We start from the raw sequence: 21,811 nt of genomic DNA, 5'->3' as shown, positions 1-21,811 counted from the left end.
GGGGCCGTGAGAAGCATGCTAGAGGGTTGAACTCCATCCTGAAGGTCGGGGCCGGACCAAAGAACATTCTCAGGATGGGATGTGTGGGTGACAGCACCTGAGGGGTTATTATCTTTTTGGGGGGTGCTGGGGTTCCTTGAAGACCCTTTCTAAAGCTCGTGAAAGCCCATAACTGTCCCTTCTCCCCCCAAGGCCAGTCGGTGACTTGTCCATCCCCACATGTCCCGCTCAGGAGATGCCCCTTCTCTCGGCATTCTTAAAGCAGCGGCCCATCTCCACCGACATTTGCTCCTCGGTTCACGCACACTTATTCGTTCACGCAGCACATGTTCTTTGAGCCCCCAAGAGGCACTTTGATGGTGTGGTTAGAAGTGAAGGCTCAGGAGCCAGCCTGCCGTAATTCATAGCCCAGCTCTGCCCGTGGCTGGCTGGGTGTCCTTGGCCGCCTGCACCCTGGGGCCTCATCTGCAGTCTGGAGCCGTCAGTACCCGCCTGCCTGCGTTGCCGTGAGGGTTCTGTGGGTTAGCCTGTGCTGGGCACGCCGTCAGCACTGTCTGGTGGTGATGGTGATTAAGGTATTGCTGTTACTGTCACTGTCACTATTACTGTTACTTACGAGCAGGTGGTGTCCCCAGCTGGGAAGAGAAATACAGTGGTGCCTGCACTGGTGTCCGCCTGCGTCTCTGGGGGCCCCCGGAGGTTTGTCCTGAGTCGTCCCTGATGCCTGGGGCAGCTTTAGGGGCAGGTACCGTGAGACCTGCTTAATCTGCTTGACCAGCAGACAGCGGCCCCCCCGCCCCCCGCCGCTGGCCTTGCCGTCAGGCTGCGCTTCACCTGTCGGTTCATTTTCTCGCCTCTCTCTCTTTTCTCTCTTCTGATTTTTTTTTCCATTTTCTGTTTTAGCCACTCAGGTTGATGGGGATGGGGGCTTCCCTTCCACGGGGGGTCCACAAGGCTCCCTTTGGCTGTGGCCCCGCGGAGTGGTTGGGGTCCAGGTCTTATCAGGCCATTGACCTGCACCCGCCGGCTGTTCCACGTCTGCTCCAGGAGGACGACGATTCCTGCTCTGCTGCCCCCAGGGGCCCGGGGCCAGGGGATTGAGTTGGACAGTGAATGCGGGACAGAGGACCATCTGGACAGAGGTCCAGCCAGGACCCGGGAGTGAGGCCGCCCCGGCGGACTCCCTCCGAGACTCATCAGCTCTGATTGGAGCACATCGTTTCACCTCTCAGTGCCTGTTGCTTGTCCTGTGCAAAGACCCTCCTCATAAGGCGTCTGTGCCCAGAGCTCAGTAAGCTCATGTCTGTCCTCAGCGGTGGATGAGTGAGCTGCTTCTCATTCAAGGCCTTATTATGAACAAATCCCTTTGGTTAAACTGAAGAGTACAGGAGGAGAGGGAAAGGGTGCTGTTTGCTCTCGATGGGAAAGGTGACTTGGGGTCAGAGAGTCCTTGAGTGTAAGAGTCCAGGGCAGGGTTGAGGCAGGACACGTGGGCGCCTCACACGTGGTTTTCTTCTCTCCCCAACTCGACAGTGGAGTCTTTGAGGGCAGGGGTGCTTGTATCATGAAGGGCAGGTGACAGTGACAGCCCACAGGACCCCACATGTGCTCGGCACTTCACGTCCTTCAAAGCCCCGTTAACCCACTGTTGCCCCAAACTGCGCGTGGTGTCGGCGTGCAGGATATATTATTTCTGTTTGTGCAAAATGTACAGCAGATTAATTCACTTCTGTCCCCCCCTCTCTGGCAGGCCCTTGGAGTCACTGTCCCTAAGTAGAAAGAGCGTTTCTGATGACTTGGCCAAGTGATAGACCCAGGGAGGCTTCCAGAATAATTGCTGGTTAACTGGTCCTGGAGCAATCTGCAGAGGACCCTCCTGGCTTTGCAGACCAGGCTCTCCCCTCATTAACCTGGCCTTCATTTTGCACTCACCTAATAGCTCTGGGCGTGGTGCATACCCCTCACCTCAAGGACAAAGCCCCCAGACCCCAAAATGTGTGAAGGGAGAGGGCTCTGTGGGGACAGGGGGAGGTCAGGGGCTACTGTCTCTGTTAAAAGCGGCTGTCGTTTCCCCAGCTTGAAAGGACTAATTGTCCTTTGGTCTCCAGACTTGGGGTCTGTGGAACTCAGAATTAATGCATTAAATTAATTTTGTGCTCCCTTTGCTCAGGCCCATTAGCACAAATTAAATTTCATACCAATTGGCTAAGGCAGAGAGAACACAATTGTGTTTGGAATCAGTGCTGATCTCAGGGATGCGGGGCACGTTCAGGGGTGTGGTCTGGGGCGCTCCTGGGTTGCACCCGCCTGTAGTCGGCACCCACTGCAAGGGATCATTTTTCCAGCTTGAATGCCTTTGCACATCCATAGGCAAACCTAACCCATCTAAAGCCAAGTGAGGCCAAAATCAGGAGGCGATCCTAGCTCTTTCTACGGCAGTAATTCTTAAACTTTGTGGTGCTGAAGAATCGCCCTGGAGTGTGTTGAAATTCACATTCCTGGGTCCCACCTCAGAGACTTCGGTTTGGGGGATCTGAGGATCCTGAGATTTGTATTTAAACAACCGTCCAGGGTCATTGCAATGAATACTTTAGAGACGACGGTGCGAGGAATAGCAAAGGAAGCCCCACCCCGAAGACAGCCAGGAACACGGCCAGAGAGCCCTTTCCCCTTTAACTGGTGGTCGGTACTTGGATGTAAGGGGCCTGGGTCCACATCCACGCTCTGCTGCTCACTTGCTGTGTGACTTCAGATCACTCCCCTTAAGCCTCGTTTTTCTTCCTCTGTGTATTGAAATCGCCATTTTGGCCTGAGCCGTCACTGATATGGTCAGCAGGGTGGGAGGGAAGCTGATGGGCTGGAGGAGGAAGAAAGGTGGGGGGCATAGAATGGAGAGGGCAGCCCCAGCTCAATTTATGGTTTAGACTATTTAAAAAAGATATTTTTGTTTTGTGTTTTTCTGATTACAAAAGCGGTTTAAAAAGTCACCAGTACAGAAATGCATCACGAGGAAATTGGGGTCCTCTGTGAGTGCATCCTTTCGGGGGGTCCGTGGGTGGGGGGAATCCCCATTCACAGTTTGGGAGTGCCTTTTTCTGTGCAAGTACAAAGATGGAAACGGGCCAAACGTTCTATTCTGCAACGTTGCTGTTTTATTCCCCTTGGCAATATGACTTGGGGATTTTTTTTTTTTTTTTTTTTTTTAATGTCAGAACATATAGATCTGCGTCCTCCTTCTTCATGGGGCAGCTGAGTGGTTTTGGAGGCAGCCTGTGAACTCATAGTGTTGACGGGGGCTGGATTCCACACCAGAAGGGCCACCTCGAGTCTGTGTGAGAGCACCACACAGCTGCCCCTCGGTACCACACAGAGGGTCTGATGGGAAACTGTGGTGTTTTGACATCTTTGTATGCAAGATCTATGGCATAGAATGGGATTGCCAGAAGGACACCTAATTCAATGCATTTTGTAGCTCAGGTGACCACAGCCCCAGGAGAGGAAGAAAGTCCTCCAGGGTCACACAATATGTTGGTTGTTGTGTCTGAACTTGAACTCTGTACCGGGTTCTTGTCTCTATTTTTTTTTTTTCTTTTCGTTCTCTCCCTCTGGACTTGAGCCACTGCCTAGCACAAGGGGTAGTAGCCTCAGTTTCATGAGGACTCCTCTTCTGTACAAGGTCAATTCTGTGCCTCTTGGTCTAAACTGTCCACTCATATGTTTCTCTCCTCACTTTCTTCGACATATCCTTTAACCCAGAAGGCTGTATTTTGGAACGATAAGACCACAGAAGCGCTGACCCGTTTGGTGTTTGTTGTTGGTCGGTTATTTTGGGGGTGGGGGGAGTCAGTGCAAGTGGGAATTCATTTAAAAATAAACATTTTTATTTTTAACTTTAAACGTGTCTACCTCAACTCAGGTAGGACCAAAGCCCTTTGAGGATGAGCGTCTGACCCCAGATCTACTTCTTTTTTGAACCACACCCCTAACACACAGCTACATCATTTCCAGTTTTGATTTCTTTAAAGCAGAGCAAATGGCAAAGAAATTTGAATGCAAACACCTAAATTTTTTACTTCTGGTTTTTTCTTTATAGTTTTTGCACTTACACCTGTTTGACAGAATTTTAAGAAGCAACTCACTTGTATTTGTTACCTCCAAAGCATTTAACCTAGTTTTCATGGAAACTCTTTGCCCGGTCACATTTTACACGTTTATGTAATAGCTAATAGGATAGGTAATGGCGGTAAAAGTGTAAGAGACGTAAACAGGTTGGGAGCACACACAGTCGATACCGGGTGAGCGTGGCTGTCACCTGGTAGGGGCAGGTGGACCCTGGGGAACCATGGAGGGGTTTCCTGGCTGAGAGCATCCCTGGGGGATGGGCACCTGTGAGTGTGTCTTACTGAGGGAGCCTTTTGGTTGGTCCAGTGAGATGGCTCCCTGAAGGATGGCTAAGGAGAGTTTCTACTAGAATAACTGGTTTTTAATTGAATGCTCACTATGTGCTGGGCACCGTGGTAAGCTTTATGTGGATTATCTCATTTCTCACAACAATTCTATCAGTTATCCCCACCCCGCTAAAGCTGAGAAAACTGAGCATCCAAAAGGCATCCTGCCTGGTTCAGAGTGTTGGGCCAGGAATTCTAACACACCAAGACCAGTAAAATTCCAGCGTCCATGCTCTTAACCACCTTATGCTGAAGGGTTGCCTTGCGATAAGACCCAGCGATTAGTCCAAGGGTGGTCCTGTGGAGTGTGTGTGGAGGCGGAAGGGTGTGCAGCGCCAGCAAGTAACCCTGCCTTAACCCTCCCCCTCCCAGATTGCTGAGCTGACCACAGAGCTGGCCGAGGAGCGCTTCAAAGGGGACGTGGCCTGCCAGGTGCTGGAGAGTGAGCGGGCAGAGCGGCTGCGGGCCTCCCGGGAAGTTCAGGAGCTAAAGGCGAGTGGTCGGGAGTGCCGGGGGTGGGAGTGGCCGGGGGTGGGAGTGGCCGAGCAGAGTGGCTGGGAGGGGCGGGCCCGGCCCCGCCCACCCCGCCCCCGTGCTCGCATCTGGGATGCACAGGCTTACCGACTCCCACGCTCGGAGTCCTGGAGGACGTTTGAGTCTTCCTAAGTCTTGGCCTTGGAGGTGTCCTGGTTGAAGACTGTGCAGGGGGTAGGTGGCCGGTACTGGTTTGGAGGCACCTTAGGTGAGATGGCCTCGGTCTAGCTCCAGTTTGAAACTTTGAGGCCTCTCTTCCAGAGCAAGTATGAGCAAGTCCAGAAGAATTTGGGAGAGGTGGAGAAGCAGTTGGAAGAAGCCCAGGAGAAAATTCGCTTGAATGATTTGGAAAGGAGTTACACTGGAGGAGGTGAGCCACTGGGACCCATGCGATTAGACGCGGGTGGAAAAGCTGTCCTTTTATTCCATTCATCCACATGTACTACGCTCTCATGATGCTCTCGGCGCTGCATTAGGGGCTGAGACGTTGGCGGAGAGAAAGGAACAGTCCTTGCCTTCTCAGCCCAGTGGAAGACACAGGCATTAAACAGATAGTCCAACAGTATCCCAAGTAATAAGTTATCAGTGTGGCAGGTGCTGTTTAGTAATAATGCGAAGAATGATTAAAAAATATAGTGGTTCTGTGGATGGGCAAGGCACCCTTATATTTATATGATTCTTTTTAATATAATTTTTGAGGAAGGCAGTTCAGTGGTTAAAAAGTGAAATCTACAAAATCCCATTTCTGGATTTGACTCTAGACTCCATGGCTTATTAGATGGGTGGCTTTGGGCAAAGACATTATCGGGCCTCGGTTTTCTCATCTTTGAAATGGATGCAGCCATAGATGGTTAATGGAAAGTGTTTAGCCACGGGCATGGTACAGAGTGCTGAACAGCTGTTAGTTACTTTATCATTATTTCTGATATTACTGATAGCGGGATCATTATCCCTGCTCATCAGCTGTGGAGCAGCGACTACTGTCCCCATTTAAGTGATGTCAGGCACTCAGCAGTTACTGAATGAATGGAGAGAGGGTGAGAGGACCCCTGAATTGCCCAATGGGGGGTATGTTCGGAGGAGCCAGGGGTTCCTGGTGGTGCCCGTCTTAGACGGTAACCTGGGGACCCGCATCTCATGGCCGGATGGGCAGGATGACATCTTTGTCACCTCCTCTCCCCAGTCTAAATGAGTCAGCTGAGGAGGATTCCCAGCGTGTCTGTCAGCCTTTATGAAACGTTGATATCATTCCTTCAGCGCCCCCAGAGAATCAATGCCCTAGAAGCATCAGGGACGCTCCCAGGAGCCAAGGTCGGAGGTGGTGGAGGAGAGGCAGGGCACGCTTGCTTCCTGCTCTGCTCTCATTATCCTCTCCTCCTGGCTACCCCCAGGGCAGGCGTTTACCAGGGAGGTTAATCCACAGGAGTCTCAGGTTCTCAGATACCTGAGACCCAGCAAGGCAGGGTCCAGGCAGGGAGTGGGGAGCGTGTTGTGTTGGCCCAGAACCGGTACAGTTTCCCCAGAAGAGCATCAGCCCCAGTTCCATCCCGACTGTGATTTATGTCTGAATGATACTCCCTGGCCATTTGTTTTCCTGTGCAAAGATATGGGAGTCGGACGATGGGGGAGATGCGCTTAGCTCATGAGCACATTAGCTGTGCAGGCTTTCAGCTCGGGATGCTTCTTCCAGGAAGCTGATGCACAAATATTTTGTTTTTCATTATGAAAGTAATACATACTCATTACAGAAAATTTCTAAAATACAGAAAAGTGGAAAGAAGCAATAAAACGCTTTAATCACACCACTGCAGTGGCACCACAGCCTCTTCTATGGATCAAGGTGGAGTAGAAATTGCTAAAAATATATATGTTTTCCCACTACACATGGTTAAGTATTTAAAGCGAACCTTTTACGGTATGCGTCCAGCACTGAGCCAGACCCTGTTGTGTGTCGGGGGGTGGTTTATAGAAGAATTTTAGTTGGGCCCTGCTCTCAAGAAACTTGCAATGTAAATGGGGAGGTCAGGGAAACCCAGGAAAGATGTGACTGGAAAATGAAGGGCTCACTTATACGTACTGGTGAAGAATGGTGCCCATGGGGAGGGAGGCTGGAGGTGGAAATCAGCCTTGCAGAATGGAGAAGTTTCCTCATCTGTTCGTGTTGCCCACTCACACCCCTCTCTGGAGCACAGAGAACACAGGCTGCCTCAGAAATCCTTTCTGCTGCCCCTTCCTTTTGCAGGCTGTGCTGTTTGCTACTTGAGACTTTTTATACCTGGTGGGGAGATAGGATTCCTTTCCTACCATGATATTATTTACCTTGATGGAAACTTGAAGAGGCTCTGACTTCTTACAGTTATATCCTTCTTCTGTTTTATGTGAGAATCCCTATTGGGGTGACCTCTCCTACAAGACCTCAGTCCTACCATCCATTCATCCATCCACGTACCCACCTCTCCGTGCACCCTGACATCCATCCACCCACCTCTCCAGGGAACGTTATGGAGCGTTTGTGATACGCTGGGCATCGTAGTAAGTCCTTTGGACACAATCATGAACAAAACAGAGTTTGCTGCCCTTATGAGTTTGAGTCCTCTTCTGGATTTCCTTAAGTTCCCTTCTGAGACTACTGGGCATGCTGTGTTGAAGCTGAATTTTTACATGTTTGTCTCCACAAGTAGATACTCTTCCAGAAGATAGAATGGTTTCTTATTCATGATCCCTTGTGCCTGGTGTGGAGCAGTGTGCCCAGTGAGTGTTTGGATGGGTGGAAGGTAGATGGAACAATGGCTGATGGATGGATGGATGGATGGATGGGTCTGTATCTTAAACTGTCTGTCTGTGTGGTGTTTTCCACATCTCCATTACCTTAAAGGACGTTACTCTCTTATGCAGTTAAAAGATATCACAACTTACTGTAGCCTGTTCTCTTCAGCCAAACAGTTTTCATCACACCAGCAAATGATTATTTTTAGATTTTTACCAAATCAAGAGATTGTTTTGCTATCACATAGGGACATCTTGCGACCAGTGTGTCTGTTGCCCTTCATTTGATAGACACTTTAATTATTGCCCATTGATTTGTTTGTTAATTAATTCTACCAACAGTCACTGATTTTATACGCTGTCACCCAGTGTAGTAGGCCAGTAGGATGACTCCAGTTGGTGAACTTGTGTTACCATGTTGGGGGGGAACGGCTGTGTGTGGGGGATTCTTCTAGAGGGTATGGAGAAACCCGCAAATGACTAAAACAGCTCCCCTACCCTCAAAAATTATGGACTTTCCTTGGGGAAGAAAAGGTCTTTGCACACTTGTAGAGAAATTGAACAGTGTAAAACGACCAAGCTTAAAATAGTGAGTGGTCAATAACGTTAGACACCTGGAGGTAGTCAGGGCAGGCTGCCTGGAGGAAGTGGTTTTTAAAGCTTGGACTTAAAGTGGGATTTCCTAATCTGAAGCCTGAGGTCCAGCCTCAGGAATTCTATTAACACTGTGAAATTGTGCACAAAGAGCTAAGACCGTGGGAGAGCACCGCCCTCGTTCACGGAGCCTCCCGTCCTGGCCTCTCTGACTCTGTTAAACAGCGGACGAGTGGCAGATGCGCTTCGACTGTGCTCAGATGGAGAACGAGTTCCTCAGGAAGCGTCTCCAGCAGTCCGAGGAGAGGCTGGACTCGGAGCTGGCTTCTAGGAACGAGCTGGAGCAGAAGGTAAGGGCGAGGGGGAGATAGTCTGGGTTGCAAAAGTGGCAGCGATTGGGCAGGGTCTCACCTCCCTCTTCAGGGTGTTGGCTGAACCCAGGAAGGGAGAGAGGGCATCACCTGTTCCGTGCTTCTCCACCTCCACTGATATTACACATGCAGGTTGCTATGGGATATGGGTGATAGTTTCTCTACATGCGAATGTTCTACACTGTGGACTAAAGAACATGAAAGTGAGCTCAGGATACCTGAGTTCCAGTTCCCTTTCTGCTTTGACCTTGTGGAAAGCACTTTTACCTTTTGGGTCTCAGGTTTTTCATCTGTAAAATGATCGTAATGTGCTCTTAAAATAGTCAAATGATACCAGCCCCCATTGCCTCTAGCCTAACCTGCCACCTCCATCTCTCGTCTAGATCAGAGCAACAGCATCCTAACTGGTCTCATTGCTTCCAGCCTCTCCCCTCAACCACACAGCAGCCAAGGGATCTTTCAGCATCTCTTTCAGATCGTTCTGTTATCGCAAGTTAGACTGACTGTCACTGGGAATTGTTTGCCTGTGTGTTCTGTAAATTTTGATTGTGAGTTCATCTTCCACAGGCGCCTCCCACACACCAGCCCACGTAGTCTGCATTGTAGATGTTCCTTTTTTCCCTTCTGACTCTCGTGGTGAGATTTTTTTTTTTAATTAATTTATTTATTTTTTGCGGTACGCGGGCCTCTCACTGTTGTGGCCTCTCCCGTTGTGGAGCACAGGCTCCGGACGCGCAGGCTCAGCGGCCATGGCTCACGGGCCTAGCTGCTCCGCGGCATGTGGGATCTTCCCGGACCGGGGCACGAACCCGTGTCCCCTGCATCGGCAGGTGGAGTCTCAACCACTGTGCCACCAGGGAAGCCCTCGTGGTGAGATTTTATGTGTCTTTAGCTTTTTTTATTATTATTATTGAGTCTATCTTATTTAAAAAATTTAAAAGCCTTTTTATTGATTTTAAATGGAGTCTTATGTTTTTGGATGTGTTCCTCTTAGAAGAAGCACTTTTGCACTTTTTCTTCTGCAGCAGCCCCCGAGGTTATGCTAAATAAATTCTGCATTTCAGATTTTTGCTGCATGTCCAAAGTGTCAGGTGAGCTTTGAACCCACATGAGGCACAGACCTGGGGTTTTGATTTCTCATGGGAATCCTTTCTCCCTGACTGGGAGCCAGAGTGGCAGCAAGCATTCTTAACCACCTTCCAGGTCATGGGTAGAGCTTTCCTTGCCCCCTGTCACATAGGTGCAGCTCTTTCAGGGTCCTGGCTTAGTGCAAGGGTCTTCCTTCCAAGCTCCCACCTTGCATGGCCCCAAGGCCTTGTCTCCTGTCTCCCTCTGGGCATTTGAATACAGCCTCTATTATTAGGGATATTTCTGGATCTGCTGCTCTTCTTCTCCCCCACCTTGACTGCCATAGTGTTAGCATCTACCATGAGTGTTCTTGTTTTGTGTCCTCTGCATTTCTGACATCGTACAATTTCCCTTTTTTTCTTGAAAGTACAGCTGGGCATTACAAATATAATGTAACCTTGTCTGGCATATCTAGATGAAAGTAGTTTGGCCTCTGTTTTGCATTGTCTCCAACCACCGCTAGTCTACATTCTACCCAGTCTACACTTTAACCTGTGGTGTGCTGATAAACTGTCGCTCTAAAAACAGACCCTGATATGTAATGTTTGCCGGTTGCCGATTTCCATGGTGTAAATGTTCCCACCATGGCCAATTTCAGGCTACCATTGTGATGTCACTGAATGTGGAACTGGGAAGAGATGTGCAGAATCAGCTCTTGTAAGCTGGTACAAGACAGCTCCAGCACACCACTGAGTCCAACCAACTCAGTTGTTTAAGGCTCACAGGAAAATAGAGAGGAAGGTACAGAGGTTTCCCATCTACCCTCTATCCCTACACTTGCATAGCCTCCCCCATTATCAACATCCTCCACCAGAGTGGGACATTTGTTACAATCAATGAACATTCATTGTCCCATCACTAAAGACTGTAGTTTGCTGTAGTTTACATTAGGGTTTACCCTTACTGTCATATATTCTATGGGTTTGGACAAATGTGTAATGACATGTATCCATATTATAGTTTTATACATAATAGATTCACTGCGTTAAAAATCCTCTGTGCTCCATCAGTTTACCTTCGCCCCCAACCTCTGGCAAGCACTGATGTTTTTACTGTCCCCATAGCTTCGCCTTTTCCAGAATGTCATATGGTTGGAATCGTACCATATGCAGCCTTTTGAGATTGGCTTCTTTCACTTAGGAATATGCATTTGAGGTTCCTCCACATCTTTTCATTTATAGCTTGATAACTCATTTCTTTTTAGCTCTGAATAATATTCCATCATCTGGATGTATCACAGTTCATTTATCAATTCACCTACTGAAGGACATCTCAGTTGCTTCCATGTTTTGTCAGTAAATATCCACGTGCAGTTGTTTATGTGGATGTAAGTTTTCAGTGCCTTTGGGTGAATACCTCAGTACATGGCTTCTGGATCATATGGTAAGAGTATGTTTAGTTTTGTAAGAAACCATCAAACTGTCTTCCAAAGTGGCTGCACCATTTTGCATTCCCACCAGCAATGGATGAAAGTTCCTGTTGCTCCACATCCTTGTCAGCATTTGGTGTTGTCAGTGTTCTGTGTTCTAGTCATTCTAATAGGTGTGTAGTAGTATCTTGTTTTAATTTCCCTGATGATGTAAGGTGTGGAACATATTTTCATATTCTTATTTGCCATCAGTAACCTTCTATGGCGAAGTGTCTGTTAAGGTCTTTGGCCTGTTTTTTATTTGAGTTGTTTGTTTTCTAATCATTGAATTTTAAGAGTTCCTTGTATATTTTGGATAAGTTCTTTATCAGATATGTCTTCTGCAAATATTTTCTTCCTGTCAGTGGTTTTTCATTCTCTTGATAATGTCTTTTGCAGAGCAGAAATTTTTAGTTTTAATAAAGTCCAGCTTATAAATTCTTTCTTTCATGGGTTGTGCCTTTGGTGTCATATCTAAAAAGTCATTGCCAAATCCAAGGTCATCAAGGTTTTCTCCTATGTTATCTTCCAGGAGCTTTATAGTTTTGCATTTTACATTTACGTCTGTGATCCATTTTAAGTTCATTTTTGTGTAAAATCTGTGTCTAGATTTATTTTTTTTGCATGTGGATGACCAGTTGTTTCAGCACCATTTGTCGAAAAGATTGTCTTTGCTTCACTGTATAGCATTTGCCTCTTTGTAAAAGATAGACTGACTATATTTCTATGGGTCTTTTTCTGGACTCTCTATTCTGTTCCATTGCACTTTATTTTTTTCCCTCCTTCCAAAAAGCCTTATTCTTTCTCACCTCTGGGCCTTTGCATATGCTGTTTCCTTTTCCTAGAACACTTGCTTTCTCTTCCCTACATAGATATCTCCAACTAACCTTAAGATCTCAGCTTAAATGTCCTTCCCTCCAGAAAGTCTTCCCTGACACAGGTTGGGTTGGGTGCCCCTGAATTATTTCCCCAGATATAAGCCTCATCATGCTGTGTTGTAATTATCTGCTTACTTCTTGGTGTCCCCATTCCAGGTAAGCACAATAAGAGTTGAAGTCATATTTCCTGTCCTGCTATTTTATGTATATATATCTATATCTATATCTATATCTCCTCATTGTGAGAGAAAAGTATCATGGAATCAACTTGCAGAGGTGGGCCAGGAAGAGATCACACGGGATTTTATAAACAGTGGAAGTGAGGCTCGCTGGAGATGGTTTTAGAGGTCACTTCCAAGATGGACATTGTATCATGATCCTCAGAAGACATAGATAGATAACCAGCGAGGGACAGCCACAGGGGAACAGCCCAGTTCTTTTATAACAAATTATAAAGTCGGGTCAGTCTCCCCAAGGAAGGAGGGATACTCATGCTACTTTAAAAAGTAATAAAAGTGCAACCTTTTTCTGAGCAGCAGAATATACGAAAACATCCCATTTGCCTTCAAACACTGAATTTAGAATTACAGGCTTCATTAACTCAGCGTTTTGCTTATTTAAAGCAATTCTTTAATGAGGCCATTTCTTCAAAGCGAGTGTGCTGAGTTGCCCTCTCTCCCAGATCTAAACTAGGACATTTGGGAGGGTGTTTCCTGGAGGAAGATGCAAGTGTCGTGGCTTTTCTGTTTGTTTCCAGCAGCGCGTGTCCCTGTGGAAGTCAGCCCATCTCAAGTGCCAGTTACCGCCCTGACCTTTAGAGCCTGTCTCAGGGGTTTCCTGGTCAGATTTTCCCCATGTGCCATTTTGGCTGCTTCATGGCTGATCCGTATGCGTCTCCCCAGATTATGCCCACTGATGGGGATATCAATTATGCATGGTCCTCAAGGGGCTGTCGAGTTGAGGCAGGGCATGTAAAGAATCTGTGGGCACACTGGCAGGAGGATTATTGAGGGAAATTCAAAACCCTAAGAGAATGATAGACACCCCCGCCCCGTTTTATCCCTGAGCAAACTGAAGCTCAGAGAAGTAGCTTCCTCACGGTGACACAGGTGAAAAGTGGTCAGGACGGGGTTGCTCCAGCCCCCGTGCCTGTTCTCTTCCCATTACACTCACACTGGAAACAGCAGCTACTTGACCTAGAAAATAGGGGGCAGTTCGGCGCTGACAGGAGTGGCTGATTGGTTCTACTCCTCCCACAGCTTGGGGAGCTGCAGAGTGCTTATGAGGGGGCCAGGAGGATGACCCAGCAGCTGAAGAGGAAGTGCCACCATCTGACCTGCGACCTGCAGGACGCCCACTTCCTGCTGGAGAACCAGCAGAGCCGAAACCACGAGCTAGAGAAGAAGCAGAAGAAGTGAGTCGCGTCCCACGTCATCACCTGGGCGCTGGGGTCTTCTGGGGTCTCCGCATTCTTCCAGACCCCTCCGCTTCAGGCAGGGCTCTCCATCCACGGAGCCTGCCATCCTTGTTCTGCTCTGATGTTCCTCTCTCTCCCCTCACACACTCCTATATGGTTCTCCCAAGAATCCAGCAAGAAATAACTCTTTTCTGTTCTCCAGTCTCAGCTCTGTTACCAACTGACCATGAGAGCTTGGGGAACTTTCTGGGCCTCTGCATCCCCACTTATCAAGTGTAGAGTTCGTTGTGCAGGGCAAAGACAGCCTGGCCTGATGGTTAGGGGTGCAAGTGCTGGTTCAAGTCCCAGCTGGGCCTCTTGCTAGTTGTGTGACCTTGGACAAGTCATTCAACCCTTCTCAGCCTGATTCTTCTCCTTAGGTGGAGCGCTCCCCTTGTGGTGAAGACTAGATGATACAGTTGGTAGATCCCACAGGACTAGAGTCTGGTTCCTATTCCCACTGTCGAAAATGGCGAGGAGGCCAAAAACTTGAGTCAGTGCCCTTTTCATGTGAAGTTTAGACTCTCAGCTCACGTGAGCAGTTCTGGCAGGGACTGGGCTTTGTGCACAGACAAGATGCCAGTCTTGAATCTGCACACTGGTTCCCGTGCTTGCTTTCCGGCGGTGCTGTCACAGGTTTCCGTGGGTGGAGCCTAGACCAGGAGCCCAGGTTTCCACTCACAGGCCTCCTTACATGGAACCTCAGCTCCTGGGGTGCCTTCATCCCTGGACTCCTTGGCTGTGTCCAAAGTTCTTCAGCTCACCTGGTGAGGGTAAAGGTGTGCAGGGGTCCTGTTCTGAGCCAGATAAGCCCTAATGGAAACTTCCTAGGAAGCAGATAGATGAAATACAGCCTCTTTGAGAAGGTCCAGGATAAAAATACAGAAAAACCTTGCTATGTGTGCCAGGATGTGGTTTTGCCGAGGTTGCCTATTTCCAACAGGTAGCAAGCTGAGTTATATTTCCATGGGACTGGCACAGGTTTTTAAATAGATCTGCATTAAATACTGTTTCTCTCATTTACCTTTGAGCTTTCCTGAGCTGGCTCCTTCATTTGGGGAAAAAAAAAAAAGCTCTTTAGGGTGTTATTAGTATGCCCCCCAAAATGAGAGAAGTTTATTCTCTTCTTGCTGATAGCTGACTCTGTTTCCTTTTCCACCTTCCCATGGATGCTCTGGCTAAACCTTGTCCTTGCAGTGGTGAGAATGGCTTAGTCCCACCTTGGTCATTTCCTGGGTGACCTTGTCAAGTGACACTACCTGTCTGGGCCAGACAGTGACTGATGTTTCAGAGCCGTCCTTGGACGTAAGCAGTCCACCTGGTGCTGAAGAGTGGCTCTGACAGACCCCCATCTGTAAATTGAGACTCCATCACCCCTCAGGTTTCTGCCAGCTGTGACAATTCTGGCCCTTATCTGTGGGTTCCACTTCTGAGAGGCCTTATGAGGGCGTTTCAGATTTCTGATGGGTGGCAGGGGCCAGGGTTCTGCCCTTGGAGTTTATGCAGCCGGAAAATTCCATCTCTCTGGTCTTTCCTGTGATTGACCCCCTTGGGCAGAGTCCTTCATTCCAGGTCCTCAAGAACCTCCCCATGATGGCCACCGGGAAAGTCCCCATTGCATCGTCCTTACATTTCTTCTTCTTAAGACTTACCTGCCCTGCCCTGCTCTCTACTCCACTACCATATCTTAGCAGAAGTTAATTTATGTTTTGATGTTCATTGCAAATAGCAGCCATTACCTTTCTAGGTGGGCTAGCATTTTAGCAGGGAAGGCCATAAGGGAGTAGAAGTCTCTGTCTAACGGTGGAAATTCAGGCAGAATGCCTGTAGTGAGGGAGAGATCTAGAAGTTAGTGTTACTTTCTCACACCTCTCTCCTTAAGCTTAATCGAAGCGTAGATGCAGCTGCCTCCTTAGTTTGCTGGGCTCTGGATGGAGTGATGTCTCCATGCTGATAGAGTTCCCTGCCCCCCCTTGGCTTCTAAGTTCAGAGTGGCCCAGAACGGCTCCATTTGAGGTTGGCTTCTTGTTGCCATGGTTACTCATGGGTCACAAAGCTCAGTTCCGAGGGCTGATGGAGCTCCCAGCTGCTTCCACAGGGATAAGGCCTGTGCTGGAGCCACGAGAGGTTGGACCCCCAGCCCTCTCCTAGTGGGGTGAAGGGCGTGAGTCCCTCTGGCCTCAGGCAGTTGGTAGGTCAGTGTGTTCCAAAAGTTAGGGTCTGTTGGAGGCATTCTTTGGCATCAGGTGGCCCAGTAAGGACTCCTTTAAAACATCCATCACTGTCTGGCCCCCACTGTCTTTCCTTCCCTGTTCCAGGGCATGAACAACAGGTAGATGGGGGACCAGCGAAATCAGCCGAGAAGCTGGCTGAAACCCACTTTGGGATTTTGGCTGAATCACCTCACCTCTCTGAACTTCAGTTTTCTCTTGTATGAAATGGTTGTAATGTGTTGCTTACTGATTCGTTATAAGGACCCCATGGATCCCAGCTCAGAGCCTGGCACTTTGGGACTGCTGGACCATCATCATCATCACAGTGTTGCCATTTCAGAGGCAGCCAATAGTGCCTCTTGAGTGATGTCACCAGCAGCCAATCAGAAAGCCTCTGGGCCCTTCCAACAGTAGGCCTCCCTCATATGACCTGTAGTTGGCTCTTTCAGGAGTCTTGAGGCTTTGAATGACCATCTAGCGTTAAGGGACATGGGATAATCTTGTAACAAGGGAGACCTTCTTCTCACCAAGGCCAAAACCCCACGCCCAGTTCAGCCACTCTGGCCACACCCAGTTCCCTGGAGCAGGTGGCCTTTCTGTGTGGGCTGAGGGCAAGTGACCAAAGTTACATCTTATTGAGGCTTGTCAGAGCCTCTGCCAGTTTCCTCGCCTGTGACAGGGACAGAGGCTGGTGAGTGGAATGAGGTCCAGTCCAGGAAGCGCTTCCCGCCCAGTGGTCACCTTCGTGGAGGGGCAGGTGCGCTCCAAAGGAGGTACTTCCTAATTCCCTGACGGCCCCCAGAGGACTGTCCAGTCTCTGTGTTTTCTGCTTAGGAACTAGATGAAGACAAGATGGAATGTATAACTGTCCAGCATTCTATCAGTAACAACCGTGCTCTAATACGGCGAATGAGTGCATGAGCCCCACAGTATCATGCACAATATGAAATGTTGAATATCCCTTGTTTGTGCTGATAAATGCATTCATGTACCAGTCAATGGATATTAGATGCCAAACCTGGGCCTTGTAGAATTAAAGGTCCTTGGCGCATGTCAGCAAACCTGATAGGTTAGTTTTTTCTATATATCTATATGTTTTTTGTGCTTATTCTCTATTTGTATAGTTTTATTCTATTTTTATTTTTGTGTATATGTTTCTATCACATTTTAAATAAGCGTCCGGTATTTTTGTGGAAACTATAAACCCTCAGCGTTGCCCTCTGGTGTTCAGGATTCCTACCCCACACCCACAAACCCTCCATCATTTAATTCTCTTTCTCTCCCCAGCGGTGCTCAGCGAGCTAACTGCCTCTCTCCAGCACCCGCCTTCCCTCCCCCGCCCCCGGCCCAGGCACACCCGCCTCGGGCCGTGACCCGTGTTCTGCTCTGACAGGTTTGACACGCAGCTGGCCCAGGCCCTGGGAGAGTCCGTGTTTGAGAAGGGCCTCCGCGAGAAAGCGGCCCAGGAGAACACCAGCGTCCGGTGCGAGCTGGGCAAGCTTCAGCAGCACCTGAAGGTGAGGGGCGGGGGCACAGCGCCCCCCCGGCTCTTGGTTGCTGGGTCTCAGGAAACCCCTCGCGCGCCTGCTGCAGATGGTGCGGGGCGAGAGCTCTGCGTGTGGCCGTCCAGGTCGGCCGGTGCCGGCTCACGGAGCCCGGCGCGCCTGAATCTACAAAGCGTGGGTGGCAGGTGATGGATAAGCAGGCCTCCCTAGCGCCAAGTCCCTCACGATCTTGCTCCAGTCACCTGCCTGACTTCCGAGCTGCCCACCTGGGAGCGGGGAGAGGCTTGGCTCAGGATGAGTTAGCTATAGACCCAGCTAGGGGCAGTGCCATGTCCCCTGCAGGTTCCAGCGCAGAGGGATTTGATTAAATAGGACACAGGCACGTCCCTCAGCTGCTCCTCGGGGCCTGCCGCGGCTCCCTATTACTCTGGGAGAACCTCTGCACCTCTTAGCCTGGCGGGCAGCTCCTTCATGATGTAGCCCAAACTTCTTTCACCCTGGAGCTGACTTTCTAACCTGGAAGAGTCACTCCTGGCCGCTTTGCTTCCCTGCTCCAACATCTCAGGCCCAGCCTTGGCAGGTACACAGCTTTCAAATGGGGCAAACCCCTCCTGTTTGTGCTTTGGGGTCTAGCTCTAGGGGCAAGGGCGTTGCTTCCCACAGACTCCCCCGCCCCAGCCTGTCTGAGCTGTGCCGGGGAGGGGCCCTTGGCGTCCCACAGGGGGCGCGGCGGGGGGCCGCGAGATCCAGGTGGAGATGGCAGTGGAGGTGACATGCACTGAACGGTGGAAAGCGCCCTCCGGCAGGTTGTAGAGGTGTCCCAGGGGGAGCAGGAGTATGGTCACGTGACTTCGGCTCTCTGCCCACCTTGTCTCTGTAGCAAAAGGAGCAAGAAACCTTGCAGCTGAAGCAGGAGGTGGAGATGCTGCAGGCCCAGAAGCAGGAGCTGCTGGGGTCACCCTCTCTCGGGGAGAATTGCATTGCGGGCTTGAAGGAGAGGCTCTGGAAGCTGGAATCCAGCGCCCTCGAGCAAGAGAAAATCCACAACCAGCAGGAAAACACCATCAAGCAGCTGGAGCAGGTAGGAAGGTCCTGTCCAGGGCGATGCCCTGCCCCATGCTGACTCCAGTGCAGAAGGCTGTTATCAGAATACGACATAAGCGCCTCACTCAGCTGCCCCTCGTTCTTCTGTGGCTCCCTAGTACCCCAGAGAACCTCAGACCCCCTAGGTCTGACATTCAGACCTTTCATGATGTAGCCCCCTCCTACCATCCTGCAAGCGTCAATGCCAGCTCCTCCGAGAAGCTTGCCCCGACCTCCTTCTTGAAAACCACCCCACCTCCACGCCACTCCTTAGCCGTTTGGTTCTCCTTCGTAGCACCTGCCATCATTTGGCATAGTGCTTTAAAAAATGTGCTCAATGTTTCTCTCCCCCATTAGGATATAAGTTTCAGGGAAGCAGGAGGACTTTCTGGTTGATCTTGCTTATCAGGGCATCCCCAGAGCCTGGAATGAGGCCGGTGCATAGTTGGTACTCATTAAATAACTGTTGACCCAATATCTGGTGTTTATTGAGCACTGTCTGTGTACCAGACTCAGCCCTAAGCTCTCCTCACGTCTCACCTCATCAAGCTCCACAAGAAATTTATATGCTGAGATATTAGTATTATCCCCACTTTACGGATGTGGAAACTGAGGCTCAGGGACAGGGAGAGAATGGCAGGGACGGGATTTGGAGCCTGCGCCATCTGACTCCACAGCGCCTCGGATACCTGTGCTGTGCACAGCCTCCAGGGAGATGGGAGCCCTGATCTTTGGAAAATGCAAAATAACTGAGGGGAATAAGGCAGGAATCCAATACTCTTGTACCAGCCCCCTCAACGAAGCACCTGATGAATATTTTGTCTGCTTGTTTGTTTATATGCCCAAATCATTCCCCAGAGAATTCGAGGCAGCTTATAAGATGTATGCATAATAAAATAGAAAAATAAATAAAACAGGCCAAACCAGAAAAACACAAAACCGGTGCTAAGGAATGGTGGGGTGGTGAATTAATAAGCAGACACGCAGAACATACGATCTTACACACTTAATAGGTTTAGCTCTAAAATTCCTGGTGGCCAGAGAGAAAAAGGAAATGTGAGTTACATGCTTTTTTTTTAATCATCCCCAAGATAAAAACAAGCTAGGTTTTCAAAGGGAAGCAAGGCTTTTTTTGATGCTTAGTTCTAAAAAAATTTCTCATGTGGGATTTCATAAGGGGTAATTATGTTGAAATGGTTTTAAGGTTGGAACTCCTTTTTCAAGAACATCTGACCAGGCAGCATGAATTCGTAAAAGCAAATAAACTGAGCTGCTCTGGTGAAGTGGGGTGAGGGACTGGGGGCGGTCGCGGGGGGGGGCGGCGCTGGGGTGCTGGCCCTTGCTTCTCACTTATCCCCCCTCCATCGGGATGGAGTCTGCTGAGTATTGAGACATGGATGTGGCAGGCGTGGAGGGACAGTCTGGAGTGGTTCAGAAAACAGCGTCTTTACTCACTCAGTCAAACCCATATTTATTAAGCACCTACTGTGTGCCAGGCACAGGGTGGATGCTAGGGACGCAGCTGTGAGCAAGACGAATGTGGTCTCCGCTCTGCTGAAGGTTATAGTTATGCTGAGTGTTACGGGAAGGTTTAACTTGCAGGTCTGGTTTGGGGAGCAGGTTTGGAACAGTCAGGGAAGACTTCCTGGAGGAAGTGACATTTACTGAAGCTGAAAGCTGAAGGATGAGTCTGAGTTGGCTGACGAGGAGGGTTCCAGGCAGGGAGAACAGCCAGTGCAAAGGCCTGGAGGCAGGGAAGTCACGTGGCTTTGAAGGAACTGCAAGATGGTCACATGCAGATGGGGTCTGTGTGATGTTAGGCGAGCCCCCTGTTTTCTCTAGACTTTAGTCTCCTCATCTGTACAATGAGGTCAGAGCCTTGTCAACCCCCTAGCCTCCCCCCAACCCCAGCTGTGAATCTGTGAAGGTTCGGGAAGGAGGTGGGATATCTGTGCAGGTTGTTCTGGGACGTAGAGGGTGGAACGGCGTCACAAGGCAACCCAGAGTCAAGAATAGAGCGAGCACGCTGGAAAGTTGTGTCACCTCCTGAAGATGCCACCAGGGGACCACTCGGCGCTCGGAAGCAGAAATGTGCTACGGTGGCCTCAGGGACCCGAGGCTGAATGCAGCTTCCCAGTACCCCCGTCAGCTTACACAGGAGGCGAAGCTGACTCAACCCTTTCATCCATCTTCAGCTTCACCCATCGCCTCACACCGCACTGGGCTATTGCAGACATCCAGGAGATATTTATTGATTACAACATAGCACCTTTTCCAGGAATTTTACGTTAACTCATATAAGCTTGACATAAATGGTATTGCAGATGTCAGGAGTGTCCAAGAGGCTAGGAAAAAAATGAAAAAGAAATATTACGTTTACTTGCTTTAAATGCTCCTCATTTTGGATTATCTTCCCATAACCTCTGTCATTTTAAAGGAGGCAGGGAAGGAAGTTGGCATTTAAAGTGAGCCTGCTTTCGGCCGGGAACTACAATAGGGGCTCTGATGCACACCATTCTTCTTCCTCTTCACCACAGTCCTGTGTAGTAGAGAATATCATCAACGATGGGAAAGACCACAGTTGTCTTTTTTCGACTGCATGTCCATGTTAGAGAGGCAGCAATTGTAGCCTCATGAAAGCTTGCTGGGAGGTGCCAGGGCAGAGTAGCAAATGGTGAGGACCTTGTAGTTTCTACAGTCTGACCCTCTGCACTGGTGGGCTCCATGCTGCTCCATGGCCAACAGCATTGAAGAGGATAGATCAATGAAAGCTTAACAGTATAGGTTCCTGAGGCCTGTATCCTGGAGATTCTGACCCAATGGGTCTAGAGTGAAGCCCTGGAATTGAAATTTTTTTTAAAAAAAGGCACCAGATAATTCTAATATGCCACAGAACTTGACAAGCAAGAGCTTGGATCAGTCTCTCAATTATGAAAATCAAGAAAGTGAACTCTTGAACTAGAATTGGATCCCATGACTTCTGCTTAAACATCACACGCAGCTCTTTTCCTGCCCTCAGCAGGTGTTGGAGGCTCTCATTGAAAAGACTCATCTCCTTAATGGGAACACAGCTCTTGGTTATGTCAGGCTTCCGGGAAGGGAGGGGCCAATCCTTACTCTGTTTTCAAAATAATGGGGAGAGAAAACGTAATCTTTTTGTGCCAGGCGTTGTGCTAAGTGCTTTATATGTCATTTCATTTAATTCTCACAAATGTATTTTAAGAAGGCTGTTTTCTCCAGAGCAAGGTAACTAATCAAAGGCAAAGTGAATTGTCAAGGTAGCATCTTGGGCAAGTTATCTCCCTCTCCAGGATTTCCTGTCTTCATAAGTAAACTTTTATTCTACCATCCATTCACCCACCTATCTGCCCATCTAGAAGAACTTCCCTGATGCCTGCTCCAGGGATGACAAATTTGTTTCATCCTG

At 49.1% G+C, this 21,811-nt stretch overlaps 1 protein-coding gene across 1 annotated transcript in view; it reads left to right on the top strand.

Annotated features, from left to right (window-relative positions):
• The window catches only part of MYO18B (myosin XVIIIB), a gene marked incomplete at its 5' end in the record, with an annotated part of 183,949 nt that overhangs the window by 73,344 nt on the left and 88,794 nt on the right, over positions 1-21,811 (top strand). Inside the window, 6 exons of the mRNA XM_055080677.1 lie at positions 4,821-4,940; positions 5,244-5,352; positions 8,568-8,692; positions 13,387-13,541; positions 17,190-17,313; positions 18,182-18,412. Coding sequence (XP_054936652.1) covers positions 4,821-4,940; positions 5,244-5,352; positions 8,568-8,692; positions 13,387-13,541; positions 17,190-17,313; positions 18,182-18,412 — 864 coding nt within the window. The remainder of the gene's footprint in view (positions 1-4,820; positions 4,941-5,243; positions 5,353-8,567; positions 8,693-13,386; positions 13,542-17,189; positions 17,314-18,181; positions 18,413-21,811) is intronic.

The sequence above is a fragment of the Physeter macrocephalus genome, chromosome 19, assembly GCF_002837175.3.
Source record: "Physeter macrocephalus isolate SW-GA chromosome 19, ASM283717v5, whole genome shotgun sequence".
NCBI lineage: Eukaryota > Metazoa > Chordata > Mammalia > Artiodactyla > Physeteridae > Physeter > Physeter macrocephalus.
The sequence above is the reverse complement of the archived record's forward strand: the minus strand, read 5'-3'. Positions and strand labels throughout refer to the sequence as shown.